General features: G+C 34.6%; 1 protein-coding gene across 1 annotated transcript in view; it reads right to left on the bottom strand.

Annotated features, from left to right (window-relative positions):
• LOC107581598 (cytohesin-1-like) overlaps nucleotides 1-26,054 on the bottom strand; it is a 58,851-nt gene that overhangs the window by 8,777 nt on the left and 24,020 nt on the right. Inside the window, exons 2-10 of the mRNA XM_016267225.1 lie at nucleotides 22,366-22,448; nucleotides 16,672-16,736; nucleotides 14,899-14,965; nucleotides 14,409-14,527; nucleotides 12,484-12,564; nucleotides 10,079-10,191; nucleotides 8,988-9,136; nucleotides 8,482-8,593; nucleotides 8,108-8,110 (exon numbers count right to left, since the gene is read on the bottom strand). Coding sequence (XP_016122711.1) covers nucleotides 8,108-8,110; nucleotides 8,482-8,593; nucleotides 8,988-9,136; nucleotides 10,079-10,191; nucleotides 12,484-12,564; nucleotides 14,409-14,527; nucleotides 14,899-14,965; nucleotides 16,672-16,736; nucleotides 22,366-22,448 — 792 coding nt within the window. The remainder of the gene's footprint in view (nucleotides 1-8,107; nucleotides 8,111-8,481; nucleotides 8,594-8,987; nucleotides 9,137-10,078; nucleotides 10,192-12,483; nucleotides 12,565-14,408; nucleotides 14,528-14,898; nucleotides 14,966-16,671; nucleotides 16,737-22,365; nucleotides 22,449-26,054) is intronic.

The raw sequence follows: 26,054 nt of genomic DNA, 5'->3' as shown, positions 1-26,054 counted from the left end.
AATAAAATATTATAGAAATATAAATAGAACAATATAACAATGTAAATTACAGAATGTTAAACCACTATTGCTAAAATATAATAATATTTCTAGCAGCTAAAGCACAGCATGCTAATCAAACCTCTGTTGCTAATATATATATATTTATATATATATAACTACAAAGACTAATAATAATAATAATATATAAGATAAATTAAGATAATATAAATATATTAAATAGTAATATAATTAGAAATTAAAAATTAAAAAGGTAAAGTACAGATATAAAGTAAAAATAAAATAAAATATTAGAAATGAGGACAAAACAAAAAAATGTAAATACATTTTGAATGAATGAATATATAAAATATTCCTTTGTTAATTACATCTCATTACAAACTGCAAGAATATTGTACCATTAAATCAGCTGTGCTTGGTCTAAATCATCTCCTATAATTCCTGTGCTATCCTGTCACAAACAAACATTGTTACACACAAATGTGCAGTCACACGTAGCATTCACACAACTGCATGTAAAGGCTGCAGAGTAAGCAGTGCTTAAACTGAACACATGGGTGCAGTGGAGACCAACTGACAGTACTGTTTAACAGACACCTTGATCTCCAATAAGATGGAATGTATTTCAGAATGCAGGAATGAATGCAAAGCTCTCTCCTCTAAGGCTGTGGCTGTTGTGGCACACGATCGGTCCATAATCCAAATGAACTAATGATGCTGTAAATAACAAATTAAAAAAAATTTTTTCTTTAGAATGGTTTGCTGGTCAGCACTCGATCTTCTGCTGTTGTGGTGTAGGAAAACAAATTAATATGGAATATAAATAAATGTATGTTTTTTGTTTACCGTTTTAAATAAAAAGCACAGCATGCTCATCAAACCTGTTGCTAAAAATATATTAAAATATCTATGAATATATATTAAAATATCTATCTATATATATATATATATATATATATATATATATATATATATACACATACACATACAAATTAAAAAAGGTAAAGTACAGATATAAAGTAAAAATAAAATAAAATATTAGAAATGAGGACAAAACAAAAAAATGTAAATACATTTTGAATGAATGAATATATAAAATATTCCTTTGTTAATTACATCTCATTACAAACTGCAAGAATATTGTACCATTAAATCAGCTGTGCTTGGTCTAAATCATCTCCTATAATTCCTGTGCTATCCTGTCACAAACAAACATTGTTACACACAAATGTGCAGTCACACGTAGCATTCACACAACTGCATGTAAAGGCTGCAGAGTAAGCAGTGCTTAAACTGAACACATGGGTGCAGTGGAGACCAACTGACAGTACTGTTTAACAGACACCTTGATCTCCAATAAGATGGAGAAAGCTGGCTGAGAGTCTCACAAAAATCACAAGCCCATCATGAGCACGGCACAACAGCGCAGAGACAACACACCAGTTAAAACTCAAATGAAGCAAACAGACTCAGACACTTCATTTTGATAAAATGAAATATTTAAAACAACAAAAAAAAAAAAAGACAAACAAATGGAGTAAATGAAAGCGCAAAGCACCTGGAAGCATAGCTTAATGAGCTAGCTAAAGGAAACCAGTGTACATACCTCCTGAAGACAGACATCAAACCAAAACAAAAACAAATGTGGAAGAAAGAAAACAATGAAATTAACTATGAAAATCAGAAAAATATTGTAACAAAAGACTATAACAAAACACTTGTGTGTCAGCCTGGTGTAAAATCCAGGCTGAGCTGAAATTTGAGCAGCATGTGGATTAATAAGGAGGTAGTATCAGCTCTTTTATATTAGCTTTGGACTATAAAGCATTTGGCCTCATGCTTCTTGGCTATTACACAATGTAAGACCTTCAATTCACAGCTCTACTTACGATGTTCATGAGACACTTTATATTTAGGGCCTGTTAATGTACATCCAGTCCCATTTCTTTATCTTGCGAACAGAGAAAAACACTCACTCACCCAGTTTGAGCAGCCAGCCTTCGCGGTCAGGGTTAAAGAAAGTGTGCGTGAGGTCATTGCCGTCGTCTTCAGGTATCTTGAAGGGCTCATTCTTAATGCTCTCGTAAAGGTTCTGCGGGAGCGTTTAAATGGAGATGTACTTCAAAATTAAACCAATTGTATTTAGAGCTTAAAATTGTGTGAAATATAAAAAACTTCATTGCTACTAGCATAACTTTATAAAAAGCAATCAAATATATTGCGAAAATAAATGCCTTAAATTTGTCAATGGTCAGCCAACAGTCCGACAGTCAGAAAATAAAATAAAATAAAATTTTAAATTTCTATTAATTAAGAGCACATACATATATTATCAAACCACTGTAGCTAAAAAATAAGTAAATAATCAAAAATTTAAAAAACCTAAAAGAGAGGATAAAAAAAAATACGAATATATAATAATAACAATGTATAAACAGAATAAATTATTACAAATTACAAAAATAAAGAACTGTGTGGGACACTGACCCTGAGCAGATCTTCTGGCAGATCTCCTCCGTCATTGATGCCTCTGTTCATGCCTATGAAACGCTCTGCAGATGGCTTGTCCTTCACATTAGGGTTGTGCAAACTTGTGTTCAACATGATGATTGCAAATGAAAGCACATAACATGTATCTGCAAAGAGACATTTTAGCATTTACAGGAGTTTGTATGTAGGAATTGGCCCAAATGTAGTAAACACTTGATGTCCAAAAGCATGAGTTTAAACTCCAAGTCATTCAAAATTTCTTGTACATATGTCATGCTGAGAAACAATTAATGTCCAAATAGTGCTTAAGCCAACGTTGCAAGCCTCTCGCAGGCCACAATAAGTTTATGAATACATTCATAACACCCTCAACACCGCTCAAATTTATATTCATTACATGAAATGATTGAAGAAACTATTATTGCTAGGAACTTCTTAGCAACCAAAGGAGAATATTTACGTCCGATTTAGAATTTTCTCTTGATAAAATGCAGTAAGTGCTCATGAAAGGCCATGTGTAGCCACTTTTCAGAGCAACATGTGGGCGGCATGGAAGTGCTCTACATCAGCGGCACTCTTTACAAGCATATTAGCATGGCCAAGAGCATGGGAAATTTATGAAGAGAGCTCAAGACATGTTTGAGTAGGTGTGGGTGTAAGGAAATTGCAGAAGGACTGGGTCTCTTGGGTAAACAGCAGCTTTGGATTGAGATAATCAGTGTCATTTTCTGCACTTTGGTATCAAGTAAAATAAACTATTTAAAATGGTCAATGACTGGTCAATAGTCTGATAAAATAAAATAAAAGCAATAATCATGCAGTGAAGACTATGCCAATAATTTGAGAATTTAAAACAATATTTATTTTAAGAAAAAGCTACACACCAATATTTCAATTTAATAGTTTAATAATATTATTTATAATATTAGTCTTACTAATTATATTAATATTTCTGGATTATATATTCATTCCAATTTTTCAACAAAATATTTGTATTCATGAAATATCACTAGTATTGACTACTGAATTTTTTATATTGTTTCAACCTATTGCAGAGCATTTTTATATATACTCAAACACGCACACACCTGTAGACTGAAAGACACCGGGATTACATTGACAGTAACGCTGGGCAAAAGCCTCCATCATTCGATCAATCTTCTGAGCTTCACCCGGTAACCGGAAACTCCATAAAAACTGTCTGCATGGAGCATGGGGAGAAATTAACTGTATTAATGAGATCATAATGACATAATGAGACCATTTCATTTATTTTATTTTGAATAATATATATATATATATATATAATAAAATATACAAACACAGTAAATATGTAGCAGCATAGCTAAGGAAAAACCATATCTACAAAGTCCTGCAAAAATTAATTACAAGTCGGAAATGGAGCGGGATGAAGCAAAAGCTTGTTATATTTCCCACCCCTTATACAATTCCATATCGTTCCAGTATATCTTAAATCTGTTACATCTGTATCATTATATATTACATATTCCTTATAAGAGAACAATTATGCAGTAATTTAAACACCAACCAAATGTCTACAGATTACCTCAAACAACCTGTCACCCTATAATCACACATCCCAATGCAATCAGCATTAGGGCTGCACGATTATGACAAAAATCATAATTGTAGATTATTCCCTTGAAATTGAAAATTATATTTACACTATTGTTTGAAGCAACTACATGCCATATTTTTATATGAAAATAAAGCTGAAAACACTCTTAACTGAAAAACTTTTATTGCTTTTCTATAGTATTAATTAAGCCTATACTATACATTGGATTGGTTTCTTTATATAAAAAAAGGAAAAATATGAATGGTATTATAATGTTATACTAAAACTAAAATTAAAACAATGGAAAAATCCTTAAGATAACTGGTAGAAAGAAAAAGAAAAACACATCTTAAGCATGCAGAATAACATAAGTGGACTTCAAACGATTAATTGCTGTTTTGAATGATTATGTAATTGTAATCGCGATTAGAAATTCGATTTGTGCAGCCCACATATAACCCACATTCACAATCACCTCTATTCATCCACATATCCTTTTAATAGGGTATTTTAATACAACTTTTTAAACTGTTTATTATTTGTGCAATGTTTTAACACCTGCTCCAAACCATTCCACAACCTCACCCCACAAATAGAAATGCGCACACTTTTTAAAGTTGTTCTTATTTTAAGCTTTTTAAAGTTTAATTCTTCTCTCAAATTATACCAACCCTGCCTTTCCATAAATATTTTTGTTGTAAATTTCACAGAAGTAAATTATTTCTTGCATTGAACATGACTCGTGCCGTCTTAAATTTAACCAAATCAATGAACTTCAATGTGATTTTAAAAATAAAGAATTTAAAAAATAAACGTTATTGATGATTCTGATTGCTCTCTTTTGTAATATGCGTTATCGACTGTAAATTAGTAGTAGTAGGTGTTTCCCCATATTTCCACACAGTAACTCAAATACGGTAATATAAGTGTGTTATACAAAGCATGCATTGATTTATTATCCAAAATATGTCTTGATTTATTCAGTATTGCTATGGTCTTTGCCAATTTTGATTTGATGTGTTTTATTTGCGATTTTGTCGTCTAAAATCACACTAAGAAACTTATTTTCATATACTCTTTCTATACTTATGTTGTCAGTTTTCAATTCTACTTTAGAGTTTGTTTTCCAAATCACAATCTTTGTTTTGCTTATATTTAATGACAATTTGTTTACATCAAACCACTGTTTTAATTTATTAATTTCTGTTGTAATCACCTGCTGTAAATTGTCCCCAAAATATTTGTGCCATCAGCAAATAAAATAAATTTTAGTATATCTGATACTCTGCACGTCATTGATATAAATTATAAACAATTTTGGGCCTAAGACTGATCCCTGCTGTACACCACAAGTTATGCTCATATATGAAGATTTATGTTCACCAATTTCTACAAACTGTTGACTATTTCTTAAATAACTACTCACCCAGTCCAATTACAACCCCCCAATACCATACCTCTCAAGTTTATGTAATAAAATGTCACGATTTATAGTGTCAAATGCTTTCTTCAAGTCTATGAAAATTCCCACTACATGCTTCTTATCTATACCATTTGTAATTTCTTCAGTAAATTCCATTAGTGCTAAAGATGTTGATCTATTTGTCCGAAAACCAAATTGACTGGAATTAAAGGTTGTGCACTTCAATGAAATTATCAAGTCTTCCTGTAAAAAGTTTTTCCAAGGATTTTGGAGAACTGGGGGAGTATAGAAACAGGTCTATAATTTGTGAAATGATGTTTATCCCCAGTTTTATATAATGGAATTACTTTTGTAATTTTCATTTTATTTGGAATTTACCAGATCTAATCATTAATTAATAATAATCAATTTACCACATCATCAAATACATTTGCTAAAATTCACTGAACTTGTAAAAGGAGAACATAATCTATGCATCTGTATTTTGTCACCTGAGTGCCTGAACCAGGTTGAGGTCTGTAAATTCATGAAGCTCCACAAAGGCATGAAGAACCTGAATATTGAACTCATCCCTGGAAATGAGATAAAATTAAAGAAAAATTGACAGGAGATTCAATCTTGGATCAACAGCAATGATGTTACAGTGACATCTGATGGTGCAAGTAGATTTGTATTTCCTTCAGAAAATACCAGTGCTTGCAAAGCAGCAAAATAATAATGTTATGATAAGTTTGAATTAAATTAATTACAGAAATTTTCAAATTAATTTGTAATAAAAAAAACGACATAAAAAGTAGATGAATTTCACTCAAACATATGCCACTAAAAACCTCATCTACCGTTAAAAAACTTGTAGTGTTCACACTGTGAATGGAATTACGGCTGTGATCCTCCTCTCAGACGTCTCCAATGGGCATTAAATCTCGGGGGGGATTACGTCTGGTATTACTGTCCATGTGTAACTAGCCCTTTCTTCAGTAAGGAAATGGGGCATGTCGATAATATCAATTAGCTGCGATTGCATTAACCCACTTTGGGGGTTCATCCATTAAGCTCTACACTCCTTCATCCAGCTCAGCATTGCTGTAACCTCACTTCAGCAATGATCCTGGGATTCACTATTGATTTTCCTCAGGTGACACAGAAATTAATGTGTTTGCATTTATGCTGGTGTTCATTTAGAGAAAGAGTGTTATTGACTGATTAAAGGATATTGGAATGCGAGTTAAAACAGAATACAAGACAGATGATTAGTTATGCATTAATAAAAAAAATGAATATTTTTGTGACAGTTGAACAATTTCATCAACTTTTACCTCAAATTAAAGGAAAAAAAATGAAAATTCTGTCGTCATTATTCATGAAATGAGGATGAGTAAATAATAGGAGAATGTTCATTTTTGGGTGGACTACCCCTTTAATTTAAGTGCAATCGTGTATGTGTCTATATTTACACTGAAAGAGGAAAATAAATGCTCCACACATACTATATACCTTTCCTCTCTGCTCTGACAGGTCCCTGATGACCTGGCACTGACACTGCATTTCAGTCCATCAATAAATTTGTAAGCTGACCCTTAATGCAATACACAGCACTTTCATATGGGCCCAGGCCATCTCGATGCAGTAGATAATGGCTTCTGACAGACTGTAGTACTGGACCATCTTAAGATTGGTGAGGTCATCCTCCCTTGAGCTCTGATTCTAGATATAGCAAATTCAGATCTTTAAAGCCTAAATCTGTTTAACTTCCATTAATCTAGTTTTGCTTGATAGTAAATTATTTTTGAAAGAACATGACTGTTTAAAAGCCATGAAGGTTACAAGTAGCCTTGCATAGCTGGAACTTTGACTGAACGTCTGGTCCACATTGCAGCTCATTCTAGAGCAACTCCCACAATCTGACCAATATGTAAAGCAATTAATGAATTTGTAAAAGACAGAAAAATTGATTTAAATCAATAGGTTTTTTGATTGCTGACAACTCAGAAATCAAATATATACTAAAAGTATTAATGTTTTTGAAAGGAGTCTCTTAGGCAGAATATTAGAAATGAGGACAAAACAAAAAAATGTAAATACATTTTGAATGAATGAATATATAAAATATTCCTTTGTTAATTACATCTCATTACAAACTGCAAGAATATTGTACCATTAAATCAGCTGTGCTTGGTCTAAATCATCTCCTATAATTCCTGTGCTATCCCGTCACAAACAAACATTGTTACACACAAATGTGCAGTCACACGTAGCATTCACACAACTGCATGTAAAGGCTGCAGAGTAAGCAGTGCTTAAACTGAACACATGGGTGCAGTAGAGACCAACTGACAGTACTGTTTAACAGACACCTTGATCTCCAATAAGATGGAGAAAGCTGGCTGAGAGTCTCACAAAAATCACAAGCCCATCATGAGCACGGCACAACAGCGCAGAGACAACACACCAGTTAAAACTCAAATGAAGCAAACAGACTCAGACACTTCATTTTGATAAAATGAAATATGTTAAACAACAACAACAAAAAAAGACAAACAAATGGAGTAAATGAAAGCGCAAAGCACCTGGAAGCATAGCTTAATGAGCTAGCTAAAGGAAACCAGTGTACATACCTCCTGAAGACAGACATCAAACCAAAACAAAAACAAATGTGGAAGAAAGAAAACAATGAAATTAACTATGAAAATCAGAAAAATATTGTAACAAAAGACTATAACAAAACACTTGTGTGTCAGCCTGGTGTAAAATCCAGGCTGAGCTGAAATTTGAGCAGCATGTGGATTAATAAGGAGGTAGTATCAGCTCTTTTATATTAGCTTTGGACTATAAAGCATTTGGCCTCATGCTTCTTGGCTATTACACAATGTAAGACCTTCAATTCACAGCTCTACTTACGATGTTCATGAGACACTTTATATTTAGGGCCTGTTAATGTACATCCAGTCCCATTTCTTTATCTTGCGAACAGAGAAAAACACTCACTCACCCAGTTTGAGCAGCCAGCCTTCGCGGTCAGGGTTAAAGAAAGTGTGCGTGAGGTCATTGCCGTCGTCTTCAGGTATCTTGAAGGGCTCATTCTTAATGCTCTCGTAAAGGTTCTGCGGGAGCGTTTAAATGGAGATGTACTTCAAAATTAAACCAATTGTATTTAGAGCTTAAAATTGTGTGAAATATAAAAAACTTCATTGCTACTAGCATAACTTTATAAAAAGCAATCAAATATATTGCGAAAATAAATGCCTTAAATTTGTCAATGGTCAGCCAACAGTCCGACAGTCAGAAAATAAAATAAAATAAAATTTTAAATTTCTATTAATTAAGAGCACATACATATATTATCAAACCACTGTAGCTAAAAAATAAGTAAATAATAAAAAATTTAAAAAACCTAAAAGAGAGGATAAAAAAAATACGAATATATAATAATAACAATGTATAAACAGAATAAATTATTACAAATTACAAAAATAAAGAACTGTGTGGGACACTGACCCTGAGCAGATCTTCTGGCAGATCTCCTCCGTCATTGATGCCTCTGTTCATGCCTATGAAACGCTCTGCAGATGGCTTGTCCTTCACATTAGGGTTGTGCAAACTTGTGTTCAACATGATGATTGCAAATGAAAGCACATAACATGTATCTGCAAAGAGACATTTTAGCATTTACAGGAGTTTGTATGTAGGAATTGGCCCAAATGTAGTAAACACTTGATGTCCAAAAGCATGAGTTTAAACTCCAAGTCATTCAAAATTTCTTGTACATATGTCATGCTGAGAAACAATTAATGTCCAAATAGTGCTTAAGCCAACGTTGCAAGCCTCTCGCAGGCCACAATAAGTTTATGAATACATTCATAACACCCTCAACACCGCTCAAATTTATATTCATTACATGAAATGATTGAAGAAACTATTATTGCTAGGAACTTCTTAGCAACCAAAGGAGAATATTTACGTCCGATTTAGAATTTTCTCTTGATAAAATGCAGTAAGTGCTCATGAAAGGCCATGTGTAGCCACTTTTCAGAGCAACATGTGGGCGGCATGGAAGTGCTCTACATCAGCGGCACTCTTTACAAGCATATTAGCATGGCCAAGAGCATGGGAAATTTATGAAGAGAGCTCAAGACATGTTTGAGTAGGTGTGGGTGTAAGGAAATTGCAGAAGGACTGGGTCTCTTGGGTAAACAGCAGCTTTGGATTGAGATAATCAGTGTCATTTTCTGCACTTTGGTATCAAGTAAAATAAACTATTTAAAATGGTCAATGACTGGTCAATAGTCTGATAAAATAAAATAAAAGCAATAATCATGCAGTGAAGACTATGCCAATAATTTGAGAATTTAAAACAATATTTATTTTAAGAAAAAGCTACACACCAATATTTCAATTTAATAGTTTAATAATATTATTTATAATATTAGTCTTACTAATTATATTAATATTTCTGGATTATATATTCATTCCAATTTTTCAACAAAATATTTGTATTCATGAAATATCACTAGTATTGACTACTGAATTTTTTATATTGTTTCAACCTATTGCAGAGCATTTTTATATATACTCAAACACGCACACACCTGTAGACTGAAAGACACCGGGATTACATTGACAGTAACGCTGGGCAAAAGCCTCCATCATTCGATCAATCTTCTGAGCTTCACCCGGTAACCGGAAACTCCATAAAAACTGTCTGCATGGAGCATGGGGAGAAATTAACTGTATTAATGAGATCATAATGACATAATGAGACCATTTCATTTATTTTATTTTGAATAATATATATATATATATATATAATAAAATATACAAACACAGTAAATATGTAGCAGCATAGCTAAGGAAAAACCATATCTACAAAGTCCTGCAAAAATTAATTACAAGTCGGAAATGGAGCGGGATGAAGCAAAAGCTTGTTATATTTCCCACCCCTTATACAATTCCATATCGTTCCAGTATATCTTAAATCTGTTACATCTGTATCATTATATATTACATATTCCTTATAAGAGAACAATTATGCAGTAATTTAAACACCAACCAAATGTCTACAGATTACCTCAAACAACCTGTCACCCTATAATCACACATCCCAATGCAATCAGCATTAGGGCTGCACGATTATGACAAAAATCATAATTGTAGATTATTCCCTTGAAATTGAAAATTATATTTACACTATTGTTTGAAGCAACTACATGCCATATTTTTATATGAAAATAAAGCTGAAAACACTCTTAACTGAAAAACTTTTATTGCTTTTCTATAGTATTAATTAAGCCTATACTATACATTGGATTGGTTTCTTTATATAAAAAAAGGAAAAATATGAATGGTATTATAATGTTATACTAAAACTAAAATTAAAACAATGGAAAAATCCTTAAGATAACTGGTAGAAAGAAAAAGAAAAACACATCTTAAGCATGCAGAATAACATAAGTGGACTTCAAACGATTAATTGCTGTTTTGAATGATTATGTAATTGTAATCGCGATTAGAAATTCGATTTGTGCAGCCCACATATAACCCACATTCACAATCACCTCTATTCATCCACATATCCTTTTAATAGGGTATTTTAATACAACTTTTTAAACTGTTTATTATTTGTGCAATGTTTTAACACCTGCTCCAAACCATTCCACAACCTCACCCCACAAATAGAAATGCGCACACTTTTTAAAGTTGTTCTTATTTTAAGCTTTTTAAAGTTTAATTCTTCTCTCAAATTATACCAACCCTGCCTTTCCATAAATATTTTTGTTGTAAATTTCACAGAAGTAAATTATTTCTTGCATTGAACATGACTCGTGCCGTCTTAAATTTAACCAAATCAATGAACTTCAATGTGATTTTAAAAATAAAGAATTTAAAAAATAAACGTTATTGATGATTCTGATTGCTCTCTTTTGTAATATGCGTTATCGACTGTAAATTAGTAGTAGTAGGTGTTTCCCCATATTTCCACACAGTAACTCAAATACGGTAATATAAGTGTGTTATACAAAGCATGCATTGATTTATTATCCAAAATATGTCTTGATTTATTCAGTATTGCTATGGTCTTTGCCAATTTTGATTTGATGTGTTTTATTTGCGATTTTGTCGTCTAAAATCACACTAAGAAACTTATTTTCATATACTCTTTCTATACTTATGTTGTCAGTTTTCAATTCTACTTTAGAGTTTGTTTTCCAAATCACAATCTTTGTTTTGCTTATATTTAATGACAATTTGTTTACATCAAACCACTGTTTTAATTTATTAATTTCTGTTGTAATCACCTGCTGTAAATTGTCCCCAAAATATTTGTGCCATCAGCAAATAAAATAAATTTTAGTATATCTGATACTCTGCACGTCATTGATATAAATTATAAACAATTTTGGGCCTAAGACTGATCCCTGCTGTACACCACAAGTTATGCTCATATATGAAGATTTATGTTCACCAATTTCTACAAACTGTTGACTATTTCTTAAATAACTACTCACCCAGTCCAATTACAACCCCCCAATACCATACCTCTCAAGTTTATGTAATAAAATGTCACGATTTATAGTGTCAAATGCTTTCTTCAAGTCTATGAAAATTCCCACTACATGCTTCTTATCTATACCATTTGTAATTTCTTCAGTAAATTCCATTAGTGCTAAAGATGTTGATCTATTTGTCCGAAAACCAAATTGACTGGAATTAAAGGTTGTGCACTTCAATGAAATTATCAAGTCTTCCTGTAAAAAGTTTTTCCAAGGATTTTGGAGAACTGGGGGAGTATAGAAACAGGTCTATAATTTGTGAAATGATGTTTATCCCCAGTTTTATATAATGGAATTACTTTTGTAATTTTCATTTTATTTGGAATTTACCAGATCTAATCATTAATTAATAATAATCAATTTACCACATCATCAAATACATTTGCTAAAATTCACTGAACTTGTAAAAGGAGAACATAATCTATGCATCTGTATTTTGTCACCTGAGTGCCTGAACCAGGTTGAGGTCTGTAAATTCATGAAGCTCCACAAAGGCATGAAGAACCTGAATATTGAACTCATCCCTGGAAATGAGATAAAATTAAAGAAAAATTGACAGGAGATTCAATCTTGGATCAACAGCAATGATGTTACAGTGACATCTGATGGTGCAAGTAGATTTGTATTTCCTTCAGAAAATACCAGTGCTTGCAAAGCAGCAAAATAATAATGTTATGATAAGTTTGAATTAAATTAATTACAGAAATTTTCAAATTAATTTGTAATAAAAAAAACGACATAAAAAGTAGATGAATTTCACTCAAACATATGCCACTAAAAACCTCATCTACCGTTAAAAAACTTGTAGTGTTCACACTGTGAATGGAATTACGGCTGTGATCCTCCTCTCAGACGTCTCCAATGGGCATTAAATCTCGGGGGGGATTACGTCTGGTATTACTGTCCATGTGTAACTAGCCCTTTCTTCAGTAAGGAAATGGGGCATGTCGATAATATCAATTAGCTGCGATTGCATTAACCCACTTTGGGGGTTCATCCATTAAGCTCTACACTCCTTCATCCAGCTCAGCATTGCTGTAACCTCACTTCAGCAATGATCCTGGGATTCACTATTGATTTTCCTCAGGTGACACAGAAATTAATGTGTTTGCATTTATGCTGGTGTTCATTTAGAGAAAGAGTGTTATTGACTGATTAAAGGATATTGGAATGCGAGTTAAAACAGAATACAAGACAGATGATTAGTTATGCATTAATAAAAAAAATGAATATTTTTGTGACAGTTGAACAATTTCATCAACTTTTACCTCAAATTAAAGGAAAAAAAATGAAAATTCTGTCGTCATTATTCATGAAATGAGGATGAGTAAATAATAGGAGAATGTTCATTTTTGGGTGGACTACCCCTTTAATTTAAGTGCAATCGTGTATGTGTCTATATTTACACTGAAAGAGGAAAATAAATGCTCCACACATACTATATACCTTTCCTCTCTGCTCTGACAGGTCCCTGATGACCTGGCACTGACACTGCATTTCAGTCCATCAATAAATTTGTAAGCTGACCCTTAATGCAATACACAGCACTTTCATATGGGCCCAGGCCATCTCGATGCAGTAGATAATGGCTTCTGACAGACTGTAGTACTGGACCATCTTAAGATTGGTGAGGTCATCCTCCCTTGAGCTCTGATTCTAGATATAGCAAATTCAGATCTTTAAAGCCTAAATCTGTTTAACTTCCATTAATCTAGTTTTGCTTGATAGTAAATTATTTTTGAAAGAACATGACTGTTTAAAAGCCATGAAGGTTACAAGTAGCCTTGCATAGCTGGAACTTTGACTGAACGTCTGGTCCACATTGCAGCTCATTCTAGAGCAACTCCCACAATCTGACCAATATGTAAAGCAATTAATGAATTTGTAAAAGACAGAAAAATTGATTTAAATCAATAGGTTTTTTGATTGCTGACAACTCAGAAATCAAATATATACTAAAAGTATTAATGTTTTTGAAAGGAGTCTCTTAGGCAGACCAAAGCTGTATTTATTTGATCAAAAATACAGTAAAAATAGCTTATAAAGATGTGATATAATGTGAAATATTATTACCGTTTCAAATAACTGTTTTCTATTTTAATATATTTTAAAATGTCATTTAATCCTGTGATGGTATAGCTGAATTTTCAGCAGCCATTACTCCAGTCTTCAGTGTCATATGCTCTTTCAGAAATCATTCTAATATTCTGATTTGGTGCTAAAGTAACATTTTGTATTATTATCAATGCTAATAACTGTTCTGTTTAAAATTTTTGTCTACAAATATTTCTTCTACGTTTTGAATGTATTTATTAAGACTTCAGGAGCTCTGTCTTTCTCAACCATCAGCAGAAGGACTCGTTCTTACCTTTCACCCAGATAATCTCCGATGGCTGTCTTGTTGAGGCCCTCACCCTTGTAGAGGAATTGAGCAATATCTTCACAAGTGTTCTTCAGCAATTCATTCTCTATGAGGAACTGAATACCCTGAGAAAAACACATTCAGCATAAAGCAACCCTACACGCATACATTATAGTTTCACAGTTTCATGTTTGCAAAGTACATTTAAAAAAAAAATCAGTCTCTTTCCTCTGCTCTAATCCTGCTCTTTGAACTTTAACCTACGAGATTGGATTCTGGTAAATCTATGGAAATGAACTGAAAATTGTGTGGTTGCATGATGCTTAGCGTGTGCTTATGATAATATGTGCACCCACACGAGATCAAAGGTTTAAAAATGCAAAATGGCAATGCATTTTATGTAATGGGGGATCATTTTCTTTATCAAAGCATATCAGAGAATGTCTGTGACAAAAAAAATAGATGCTTCTTGTATTACACCCCAACGCTTGTTTACCTTTTTGGGATCCATGTTAAATTTCTTGCGGCCCATAGCCATCTGTTTACTCCGCTGCATGTTTATTCTGTAAACACAGAAAGATTAGGGCTTTATTAATGCTGGGTAGGTAGGACGGCTGCAATCTTAAGCTAAAACTCAGGGAATGGAGTTGTACAACACCTACGCCTGTAAGGGCCTCATAATGACATCATTAATAACCACACAGCCAAATGCACTTTTGGATGGTGGTGTGACATGTAATGTTAAAAGTCACACCCTGTAAAGGGCCGCACACTACTGTACTTTCCATTGTGGCCACATGGCATCACTCAAGGTGGAGGAGGAACAAAAAACGACAAAAGAATTTCATAAAAGGAAGGTTAAAGACATGGAACACTTTTTGAAAATGGTTTTCTTCCATCCAAATGGCCCTCATGTGAATCAAAGTGGGCATTCCTGTGAAGTGTTCGGCCCCAGTGGAATCATGCATCATGTATAATGAATGGGCCTGAATCAATTTGATGTATATTCTTTGATGCGATTCTGGTTGGTCTGGGAATATGGGTCACTGAAGTCAGGCAGTATCAGGGGCCATTCACACAGAAGGCGTTTTTGCATTGAAAAACGCAAGGCATGTGCAGTGGAATGGAGAAATAAGCAATGTCTTTTTTAAAGTTGCACTTCTTTTAACTTTTAGCATGAGATGCTGCAAAAGTCGTGAGATGTGAGCTAGGGTTGGGCGGTGTCTACCAAATTGGCATCGAACGATGTCTGCAGTGAAACATCGTGATAGACGATGACATCGGGGGGCGGGGCGGGGGGAGGGGTGTGCCTGAAGCATGAAACAAATAACACTTCTACGGAGCCACTAAAAGGTTAGCCGCTTGCTAGCGGTAGCCTGTTGCATTACAGTACATGAAAGTTCACTTACCACATACACAGAGTAAAGAGAAATGTCTGATAGGATGATGGGGAATGATTGCAGATCCTGAGCAACAATGACAAACATCTAATCTTGTCAAATGTGTGGTAAGTACCGCCGCTCCATAGTATAAAGTCATTGTGATCGCGAATCTCAAAAGTGAAAGTGAAAGTAAAATGAGATCACAATCGAAATCGGTTTCAATAGCGACTGCCTGATGCCTGCAATTTATATACAGTCGCCTATACTTTCCCTAATGACAAAAAGTATTGAAATATTTTGTCCTCCCATCTCGTAGGCTATTTATTCCCTTTAGGGAATCGTCTATCGGCCCAACCCTAATGTGAGCGCAACGTCAAACGCATCTGTCTAGTGCATGGTTACAAGAAAAACAATGGAAAAGTAGCGCAGTGTAATACGAAAATGTGTTATGTGTGAATATCCCCTCAGACTGCATTAAATCAAAGTGTTAGAATTCAACATTAGGATACATCATGTTTGAAATCCTTTTCCTTTATAAAATGTAACTGTAAATAGAAACATACCGCATGACATTAATACACATTCTTGCAAAGTCCTGAACAAATCTCAGTCAATTTACACAAATTACGTCCTTTCTTACCAAAACAGCTGTACATAATTCACAAGCCTCCCCTCCCGCAGGGGGCACTGTCATTAAATATTCAAACAGGGGACGGGAAAGACGGAGTATGTGTGTGTAATTCCTCTGAGGTTGCTTATGAGTAAATGGAGAATGTGCATTTGAGTGTGAATATGGCAGAATCGGAGAGCGAACACCAGTTGAAGGTGGACAGATTGGATTGGATTGGACTGTACGAAACAATGAAAAATAAAATCACTCATCTTACCTTTCTTGAGTGGAGCCAAGACTTTCGATTTCATTTGTCACCTTTGCTATCTCATCCTTCAGCCGCTATTTAAAAAAAAAAAAGAGAGAAAAGGAAAATAGAGTTAATCGAAAGGAGAACTGAAGGTGGAGCTGCCCTCTGACATCCCTTTCAAAGTCAGTCTGCCACAGGAAGTGATGGAGAGCCGTGAATCTAATAAAATGAACACACAGAGGATCATAAATATCTAATATGATTATCAAGAGTATGAAACATTCAATCACGGCACAGTGTGGCACCTGCATTAGATATCAAGATGAAGTAGCATTCGTAAGGGGGAAGGGAAAGGGGGGACAGAGGTGAAAAATAAGAAGGAGTAATAAAGAGATCAAGAGGGTAGACGAGCAAAGAGCAAGGTGATGAGTGTGTGCGTGTGTATGATAAAAAGAAATTCACAATGATCTCTCTCTCTATAACTAATATACTATATTTATACTATAATAAATATTTGCTTGTTTGTTCTTTAATTCTTTACTTTATTAACCTAATAAAATAATAAAATCAATAATAAAACTGTCAAAGAATTGTTAAATTGATAAATAAATGGACACCTGTTAGTGCTAATATTTAAATTAATATTTATCTACTTAAAAGGAGATGTTCAATGGAATATTTGTTTTTGCTTTGGTATTAAAATTTGTTTTGAGAATTGTGATCTTTTGCTGGCATCAATTAAAGGCATTTTGGTATCTTTTCACTGAAAGTGTGTATAAGTAACATAAATCCACATTCAGATACATGTGACTTACGGCAGCAGTGTTTTGAATGTGGGTGAGCAGATGTATGTTGCTGGTGTATTACTGTAAATGCACTTTCATTTGTTCTATATAAAGTGAATTATACTGTATGATCCACATGCGAGACTGTGTACTGTAAGCGTGTATAGTCAGTGTGTGTGCCATAATAACACTCTCAGCAATCCATCTTCCTGAAGCAGCCCAGGCACAGATCAATAAGACTTATATTACCAATCCACCAAAGATACGCACTCACATACAGAGACATGCAGACACACACACACACACACCTATGCCCTTTTGATGCATTCTGCATTAACACTACATCCCTCTCGAGCTATAGCACCTGGAAAGGTCAAGTAAGTAGTCTTTTAACATCTGACCTTCCTCCGCTATACATTTTCGGAGTGTGTGAATGATCCCGAAACCTCATGACAGGAGTGCAGATGGAAATGCCTGACCCAGACAAGTGCTTTTGGGGCTCGATGAAGAAATGTTTTAAAGAAATCAATGAGTTATAGAGAGGACTATCCTAGAGGTCAGAAGAGACCAATAATCTGGGAACGAAGAAATCACGCTATTAATCTGGTACATTTTTAGGACTTAAAGGGGTCATATGATGCGATTTCAAGTTTTCCTTTCTCTTTGGAGTGTTACAAGCTGATTGTGCATAGATAAGATCCCTGAAGTTGCAAAGACTAAAGTCTCAAAACCAAAGAGATATTCTTTATCAAAGTTAAGACTCTGCCACGGCCCCCTAAAACGGCTCGTTCTAACACGCCCCCACATATCTACCTCACTATGTGGAAATAGTAGCATAACGCCGCCCAAATGTGCACGCAAAGAAAGAAGGCGTGGTTTCAGTAACCGCAGTTAGTGTTGATGCAGCATGTCAGGGAGACGCTGTGTGTTTCTAGGCGAAAGCAAAAGCACTTTATTTGGCCTTCCGAAAGTAGATGCATTTAGAAATATTTAAGATTACTTACAACAGAACAGCAATGCATTTTATGGACGACCGTTTCGTGAACCTAGGCGAGGAGGTAATTCTGACTTTGCTATGACAATCTGGCGCTTCTGAATCAGCTACTGTTTTGCTATTAGTTTAAGGATTTGCTATTGACTGTTCAAATGCGGAGTTTTGCGCATCGTGTGTGTGTGTGTGTGTGCGCAAAAGAGAGAGAGTCTTTACATTTATTTTGAAAGATGAAACTCGTGATTATGGTAAGGGGCGTTACATTTCCGAGGAGTGCTTGCGGTGTTCGGCCAATCACAATGCACTGGGTCAGCTGGCCAATCAGAGCAGACTGCGCTTGTCGGAAGGAGGGACTTTGTAGAAAACGAAGCGTTTGAGAGAGGCGGGGCATAGAGGACCTACAATAATGTACAGTATTTGAAAAATAATGTGTTTTTTGAACATTAAAACATGTCAACATATTCTGTTACACCAAATACACAAAATAATGATCTTTAAAAAAAGCATCATATGACCCCTTTAAATATGTCCTGTTTCAGTCTAAAATGTTTTTAGAAGGCATGGAAAGTCACTACAAATAGTGCAGTGAATCAAAGTTTTTCTGAACTCCTCTCGGAGCTGGGAAGACGGCAGCAGGCACAAAGATGGAATAAAGTGGTCATGATAATATGTTCTATCTGAGTGTTGCTAGGCAACAGCTGCCATATAAAGGTAACGTAAACAAACACTACAAGTTGTCAGCCCACACTTTTCCGTTCTTTTTATCCTTATGCAATGCATTTAATGTCTCTTGACAACAGTCAGAATGTTCCAGCTGGACCAGGAAGGAACCAGGACTGTCCAGCAGGGCTCTATTGAGACAGAGAGGTTGTACTTGGCTGTTCAGTCTCTTTAATCGGGCACTTCATCTCCATTAGACAAATATTACATGAACAATTTACTAATCATCCTGCTGGACTCAAAGGAGGACACCTGGAACCATTTGGTTAATCGATTTTTTTTTTAGTACATGAAACGTCTACCCACCATCACTTCCCATTTTTTTTAGACACAAAGTTATGCACATCCATTCATTTGCAATATATTTAGCTCAATGTGCTTATGCTTCTATTAAGAGTACAGCACTTAGATATATATAAAAAAATGTCAACAGATAATGCTGGGCCTTCTGATATTGTAAGAGATATAAAGTGCACCATCATTTGTGATGATCATTTTGGCTTTAACTGAGCCATACTCTATTATGAAAAAGTATCTTATAAAAAAAAATAACAAAAACAAGACCACTATGGTGTTAATTGAGCAAACTGTATTAGGAAAAAATATATTTAAAAAACCCATATAAGATCACTATTGGTTTAATTGAGCCAAAGTGTATTAAAAAATAAATAGTTTAAAAAAATTGTTTACAATTGTAAGATTATGGCTTAAACTAAGCAAAACGTCTTTATTAAGAAACAAATATATAAAATGTGTTTTAAAAGAAACAAACAAAAAAAAACTTTTTAATTGACCCAAACTCTATTAAGAAAAATAATAAATAAAATCTTAAAGTAAATGCAAATGTCATGAACAGAAAAGTACAAAATATTTCTAACCATTACTTTTACCCTTATTCCTCAACAATCTATATTTCTCCAAACTTCAAATGTCAGACCACCTAAAAATCCAGAGATGTGCTATCACACACACAGCATCGATCAGCTTCGGCTAACCCTAATTGGACTGACAGAGGCGACGGTATCATCGAGAACCACGCAAGGCCTTCAGGGGCTGCATCACGTAGCACCGTACACAAAAGACAGAGCCAGATTGGATCCGCAGAATGTCTGAACACTGCCGGTTCAGTGAGCGCAAACAAAAACCATTTAGTTCAAACAGCCAAGCATCGATTTTCAAACTCACTGGTTATTGTAGTGAAAATCAGAAGCACGCTGGGAAATGACTGATGTTAACTTATACATGAGAGCTAAAGTTCTGTCTAGTCTCTTTCACTTGAGAGGACTAATAATATAGCAGAGCTGACCTGATTCAGATCAGACCATGACTTGGTGTGAGAGAAAGTATCCTGATCAAAAAAGCAAGGACATCTGAAGAAATACTCAAAGGATTGTGTTCAACAGCATATTGGTGTTTGTCTTGGTATTCACCACTGAAATCTTGGCATGGTTACCCATCATGAATGCTGTACCGCCCCACTTGTGTCTTCAGGTCAGAGGGAGGGTCTGGTGGTGGGCAGCATCACACGGCTCCTCATTAAGAGTAAGAGGGTCTAGAGAGGAGGTGGTCTGCTATACTGAGCTGACTGGATCGGTCTTCTCTGATCATGACCCATCACAACCTCCTCTTATGTGAAGGAGAGACTGGGGTCTTATAACGCTCCAGTTAACTCATCTTCTACTGTTTGTCGGCGAGACAGAAATTCTTCTACTGTCTGTCTGTATCTCCACATTATATAGAGAGTAAGGCAAAAAGAAATCCTCTGCTACAGGCTCATCACGACACTCCCAGGAATCTTACTCAGCCAGACACAGACATATTTCAACAATAAAAGAAAAAATTAATAAAGCTGAGCTTGTACTGACTCTGTTATGGCACCTCAAATGCTTCGCACAGATTGCAATGTTAAACATGTAAAGCTTTAAAGTATAATAAAATAAAAACAGTTTTGAACTACTTTTGACAGATATTTTGACATGCACTACAAAAAATTTAGTAAGATTTTTTGTTTTGTTTTTAAAAGAAATTAATACTTTTATTTAGCAAGGATGCATTAAATTGATCAAAAGTGACAGAAATGACCGTTATAGTGTTACAAAAGCTTTCTACTTCAAATAAATGCCATTGATTTGAATCTTCTAATTATCAAAGAATCATAAAAAATGTTTTTACAAAAATATTAAGCAGCACAACTGTTTTCAACATTGATAGTAATAAGAAACGTTTCCAAATCAGTATTTTAGAATGACTGAAGGATCTGGTGACACTGACGACTGGAGTAATAGCCGCTCAAAATTCAGGAATAAATTACATTTAATAAAGTTCAAATAAATTACGAAATATATTACAATAGACAACAGTTATTTTAAATTGTAATATTTGTAATACATTTATTTTTGATCAAATAAATGCAGGCTTGGTTATTATAAGATGTGGACTGAGAAAAAATGAAGACGTCAGTATCAAGACTGCTATCGTATAACAAATTTCTAAGTCAAATAAAATTAAATAAATATAGAACATATTAAAGTCCTAAATTAAAAAATATATAAATAAAACCTGATTTCAAAAAGCAATAAATAAATAAATGTCTAATTTAATAAGAGTAAAGATGACTAATCTAACAGAGAGGGATTCCTCTGCTGATGGCAATCATGCTGTTCAAGGGCAATCAGGAAATTGCAGGAGACTGGAATGGATCTGGCAGTTAGTGGCAAAGATGAATGCCAAAGATATGCCACCAAACTTCATTTGGAGGTTTACATGATTGATTAAGTCATTTAAGAGACGCAAGGGACAGCGGTTGGCAGGAGGGGCATTATTGGTTAACATTCCAGTTGCGTAATAGAATCAGCATAATTGAATTTGCTGGATTTGGCTTGCACCATCTGCCCCCCTTCACGAGCCAGCTGTTAAAGTCTATACCCAAGGGTGGGACATCCCATCAATCCTGTACACTAAAACTGTACAGCCAGGGTCATGGAAACCCCTCCCATGATCCAATTTCTATTCTCTACAGGTCCATCTCACTCTAGCTGCCTTGCCCAGGGCCAAGAGAGGGGGGATAGAAGGGTATGGATGATTTGGTGATATTAATTAGTATTATGAGACATCCAACAGTTCAAAGAGCAAAAACACTCAAAACTAGCAACCCTGGCTGAGGATTCACATTATTTTTGGGGCAGAAAAAGAAGTGATTTCAGAGAAATAATCTGATGATATTACCTGTATGTCCTCCAGGAGCTCCTGTTTTCGTCTCCTAATATTCTCCAGTTCCTGCTTCTCCTCTGGCGTCAGGTCATCCGGTACTTTGTTTGGAAACAAACAAAAGCAAATAATGAGTGTTCGGATGTCCAAATGCGAACAAACACAAATATGCAAACGATCAAGCTGCGGTCTCTTGACCCAAACATTTCTGTACATTTCTAAGAGGTTACAAGGGCAATCAAAATATTTTCAGAGGAAACAGAACTAATGTAAAACGATGGGATGTGCAGCAGAACGAAGGTTTAACAAGGAGAAATTGCCTGAGGCAAAGCACTGCCTTTGAGACACAAACCAACTCCGCAATCAATAGCTTGAAAAACGAAGCAGTGTTGATTTATGGGCCTCTGATCAAGAACATCAGGAAGTTCTCAGAGCAAAGCAGAAAGTTGTTCATTTCATTAAATGCTTTTCCTTTAAGCTAAAAGCGATTTCGAAGAACTCGTAATGCCCAGTCAGGATAACATCATTGATATTTCCCAAATGGGTTAGGAGAAAAACAAAACCGTTATCTGAAAATATTCTCTCACAAAAAGCGATAAGAGACTTCTTTTAAAAACAAAATCTAATGAACAGAAACATGCCAGTACAAGACATAGCAATATACTAGTTTTCATTAAATAAACACCAAACATTAAAAAAAATGCAATACTATCATAACATGACCCAGATATCAATATAATATACTGCAAGGTCCCTGCTGATTTGCAACCTTAGCGCACCAGCCAGAGACCATCAGAGGAAAGCATTCAGCTCAGCAGTTCTGATGTGCTCTGGAGAGCTCTGATGTTAGAATTTGCAAAACACGAATAATTATGAACCTTGCATCCATAAACCCAAAGATTTCTCTGAAGCAATTCAGTTTAAGTGCTTTGTTCAAGAGCACTAAAGTCAGTTCAATACTGGGCTGAGGGCCAAAATCCCCACGATTCTGCTTGGTTTGGCTTATGCCAGTCAGAGAAAGACTCAATCTTCACTTTCAATCTTTGTGCATTACATTAAAATATTAATAAAGCATATATGAACTTAGGGTGTTTAAATGGAGTATTTCTCAAAAGCAAAGACTTAGGGATGTAACGATTAACCGCGAGCCGATTCAAAATGTGACGATTCAAATCGGTTGAGATGCTAAACAAATCGCGATTCAATTAGGAGTATGAGTTTATATGAATGCATTTCTGAGGGGAACGTTTAGATGGTATTTTTTCTTTTCATCTTGCCTCTGTATAATGCATATTAAAGTTCATAAGTGCAGCATAGCTTTATTTACAGCGGAAACCAAGGAAACGCTTAAAGAGAGTGAATCTGCGTCTCGTTCAGCTCAGCTTTCATGCAGATATTTTTTATGCATAGTTTCACAAAACTCAAGTCAAATCATTCTGTTTTTGCTTCAAATTTCGAATTTCTAAAACCTAATTTAGATTAAAAAATTATCATGTTTCATGTATGCAGCATCTTTGTTTGGATCATGATTAAAATGCAGTGGTTGCCTCTCATTTTAAATGGAAAGAGCACAGACAAAGCCTTATTTTGTTTATATGAAGAGATTTTTTTTTATTTGTGTTACTTATTTGATTTGGGGCTTGTTTTAAAATTTCAATTTAGTTTTTTTACATTAGCCTATATTTAAATTTTGTTATTTAGCAGACACTTTTATCCAAAGCCACTTACAAATGAGGACAATAGAAGCAATCAAAACCAACAAAAGAGCAACAATATGCAAGTGCTATATTAGTATATTATTATATACTAATTATATTATATACTTCTTTGTGAAATATTTCAATTTCACAAAGAAACGTGCAGCATTTTGTCCAAGCAATAATAAAAGGACACATTTAATTTATAACTTGTCTTAAATCTCATTTTGTAAAAAAAAAAAATCGTGAATCAAATCAAATCGTGAAATCAAAATCGTGAGTTGAGTGAATCGTTACATCCCTACAAAGACTTGCTTTGATACTTGGAAAAAACCTCTGAAGAAAATTCTGTATTAAAAAAAAAAAAGAAAGTAATTTTACTGGAAAAAATTATGTAAAATACTATTGTAAAAATCTATTAATGTTAACTATATGCTACCATAAAATATATGATGAAAAATAAAATTAGAAATTAAGTAGTATTAAATTAGATTACATTTTTAATTTAACAGATAGTTATTACTTTTGTTGTAGAAAGCATTTTTAATCATTTTAATATTACTTTAACAGAAGATCATGTAAAATCACTATTATTACTATTGTCACTGCGTGACAGATTTCTGTTATCAGTTATGTTTGAAACATGATTGGCAGAGGACATTAATGGCTTCATGTCATCTGGAGACAAAGGTCATTTGTCTTGATCCAGGCATCTCTTTAATGGATTGGGGGTCTAAAAACAACACGGGGCATTTGAGGCCATCAGACCTTTAAAAAAAAAAAAAAAAGGGCAGATTCCTTTGGTACTGAAAAACTCATAAAAAGTATGTCAAGATTAAGGAATTTAAACTCAACCCTGACCTTACCAAGCCATCTGATCACCTGACCTCCCAATAAAAACAAAGACACTCAGTCATATGATATGATGACCTCATTAAATCCCTTCCTGGTGGCCCGTATGGCAGTCTGACCCTGCAGGGGACCTACAGAGACCCTAATCGCGTCCCGTGGACTAATTGATTCCTTGTTCCATTTACACCATCACAAAAAAGTGAGGTCGCCATGGTTATCTCATACTGCAACCAAGGCAACAGATCACAAACCATCAGGATCTGACATTAGCTGATGAGAACGTCACCATCGTGATAAAGACACATCTTCCTCCTACAGCCTGCCCACATGATTGGCCTCACCAATCACATGGATAACCATTTTTCTGAGCAGCTGCTTGTCACCGTGGCAACGCACTGCATGCGTTTCCCTGCTGAACTCAGGCTGGGAAGTTTGACAGGCAGTCTGTGAGCAGAAATACCGTCCAAATAGCAGACCATCCCTCCTCATTTTGCAGAATTGGTATTGCAGCCTCCTGCGGAAATCCACTAGTCTCACCTGAGGTGAGGCTGGAGTTTGCAAGTAGTACACATGTTCCTGGAGCTGATATCAAAGAGGAGGAAAAGGTCACTCAGGTAGGAGTGAGTTTAGGCGGCTGTTTTAGTGGACATCCATCGCAGAGGATAATTTCAGAGGAACTAAGATAAGACGTTATTAATCACAAACATTGTGGAGTTTCACCACAGAGCTAGCTCCACTATAAGCTAAATTTGCATTACAAGCATTTTTCCCCAAATATACAGGCATCACTTGTTTGGATATGGATTTACATCTATGGAAAAAGCAGCTCAGAGCACAACTGGAGGATATCTCTAAGTCTTAAAGAAACAGCTCACTCAAAAATCTTCTGTCGAAAGACATGATGGTGAGGAAATTAAAAAAGAAAATTATATATATATATATATATATATATATATATATAAAAAAAAAGAGAGAATTTTTTTTATATATAAAATTTTCTTTTCTTTTCTCAGTTTTTTCATTAGCCATCTTGGTAACGTCCCATTTTATATCTAGGTATCCCAAAATGTCAAAAACTAAAAGATAGATAGATAGATAGATAGATAGATAGATAGATAGATAGATAGATAGATAGATAGATAGTATTATTATAAAATA

The sequence above is a fragment of the Sinocyclocheilus grahami genome, unplaced genomic scaffold, assembly GCF_001515645.1.
Source record: "Sinocyclocheilus grahami isolate Dianchi unplaced genomic scaffold, SAMN03320097.WGS_v1.1 scaffold36.1, whole genome shotgun sequence".
In the NCBI taxonomy this organism is placed as follows: domain Eukaryota; kingdom Metazoa; phylum Chordata; class Actinopteri; order Cypriniformes; family Cyprinidae; genus Sinocyclocheilus; species Sinocyclocheilus grahami.
This window is presented reverse-complemented; position numbering and strand designations above follow the sequence as displayed.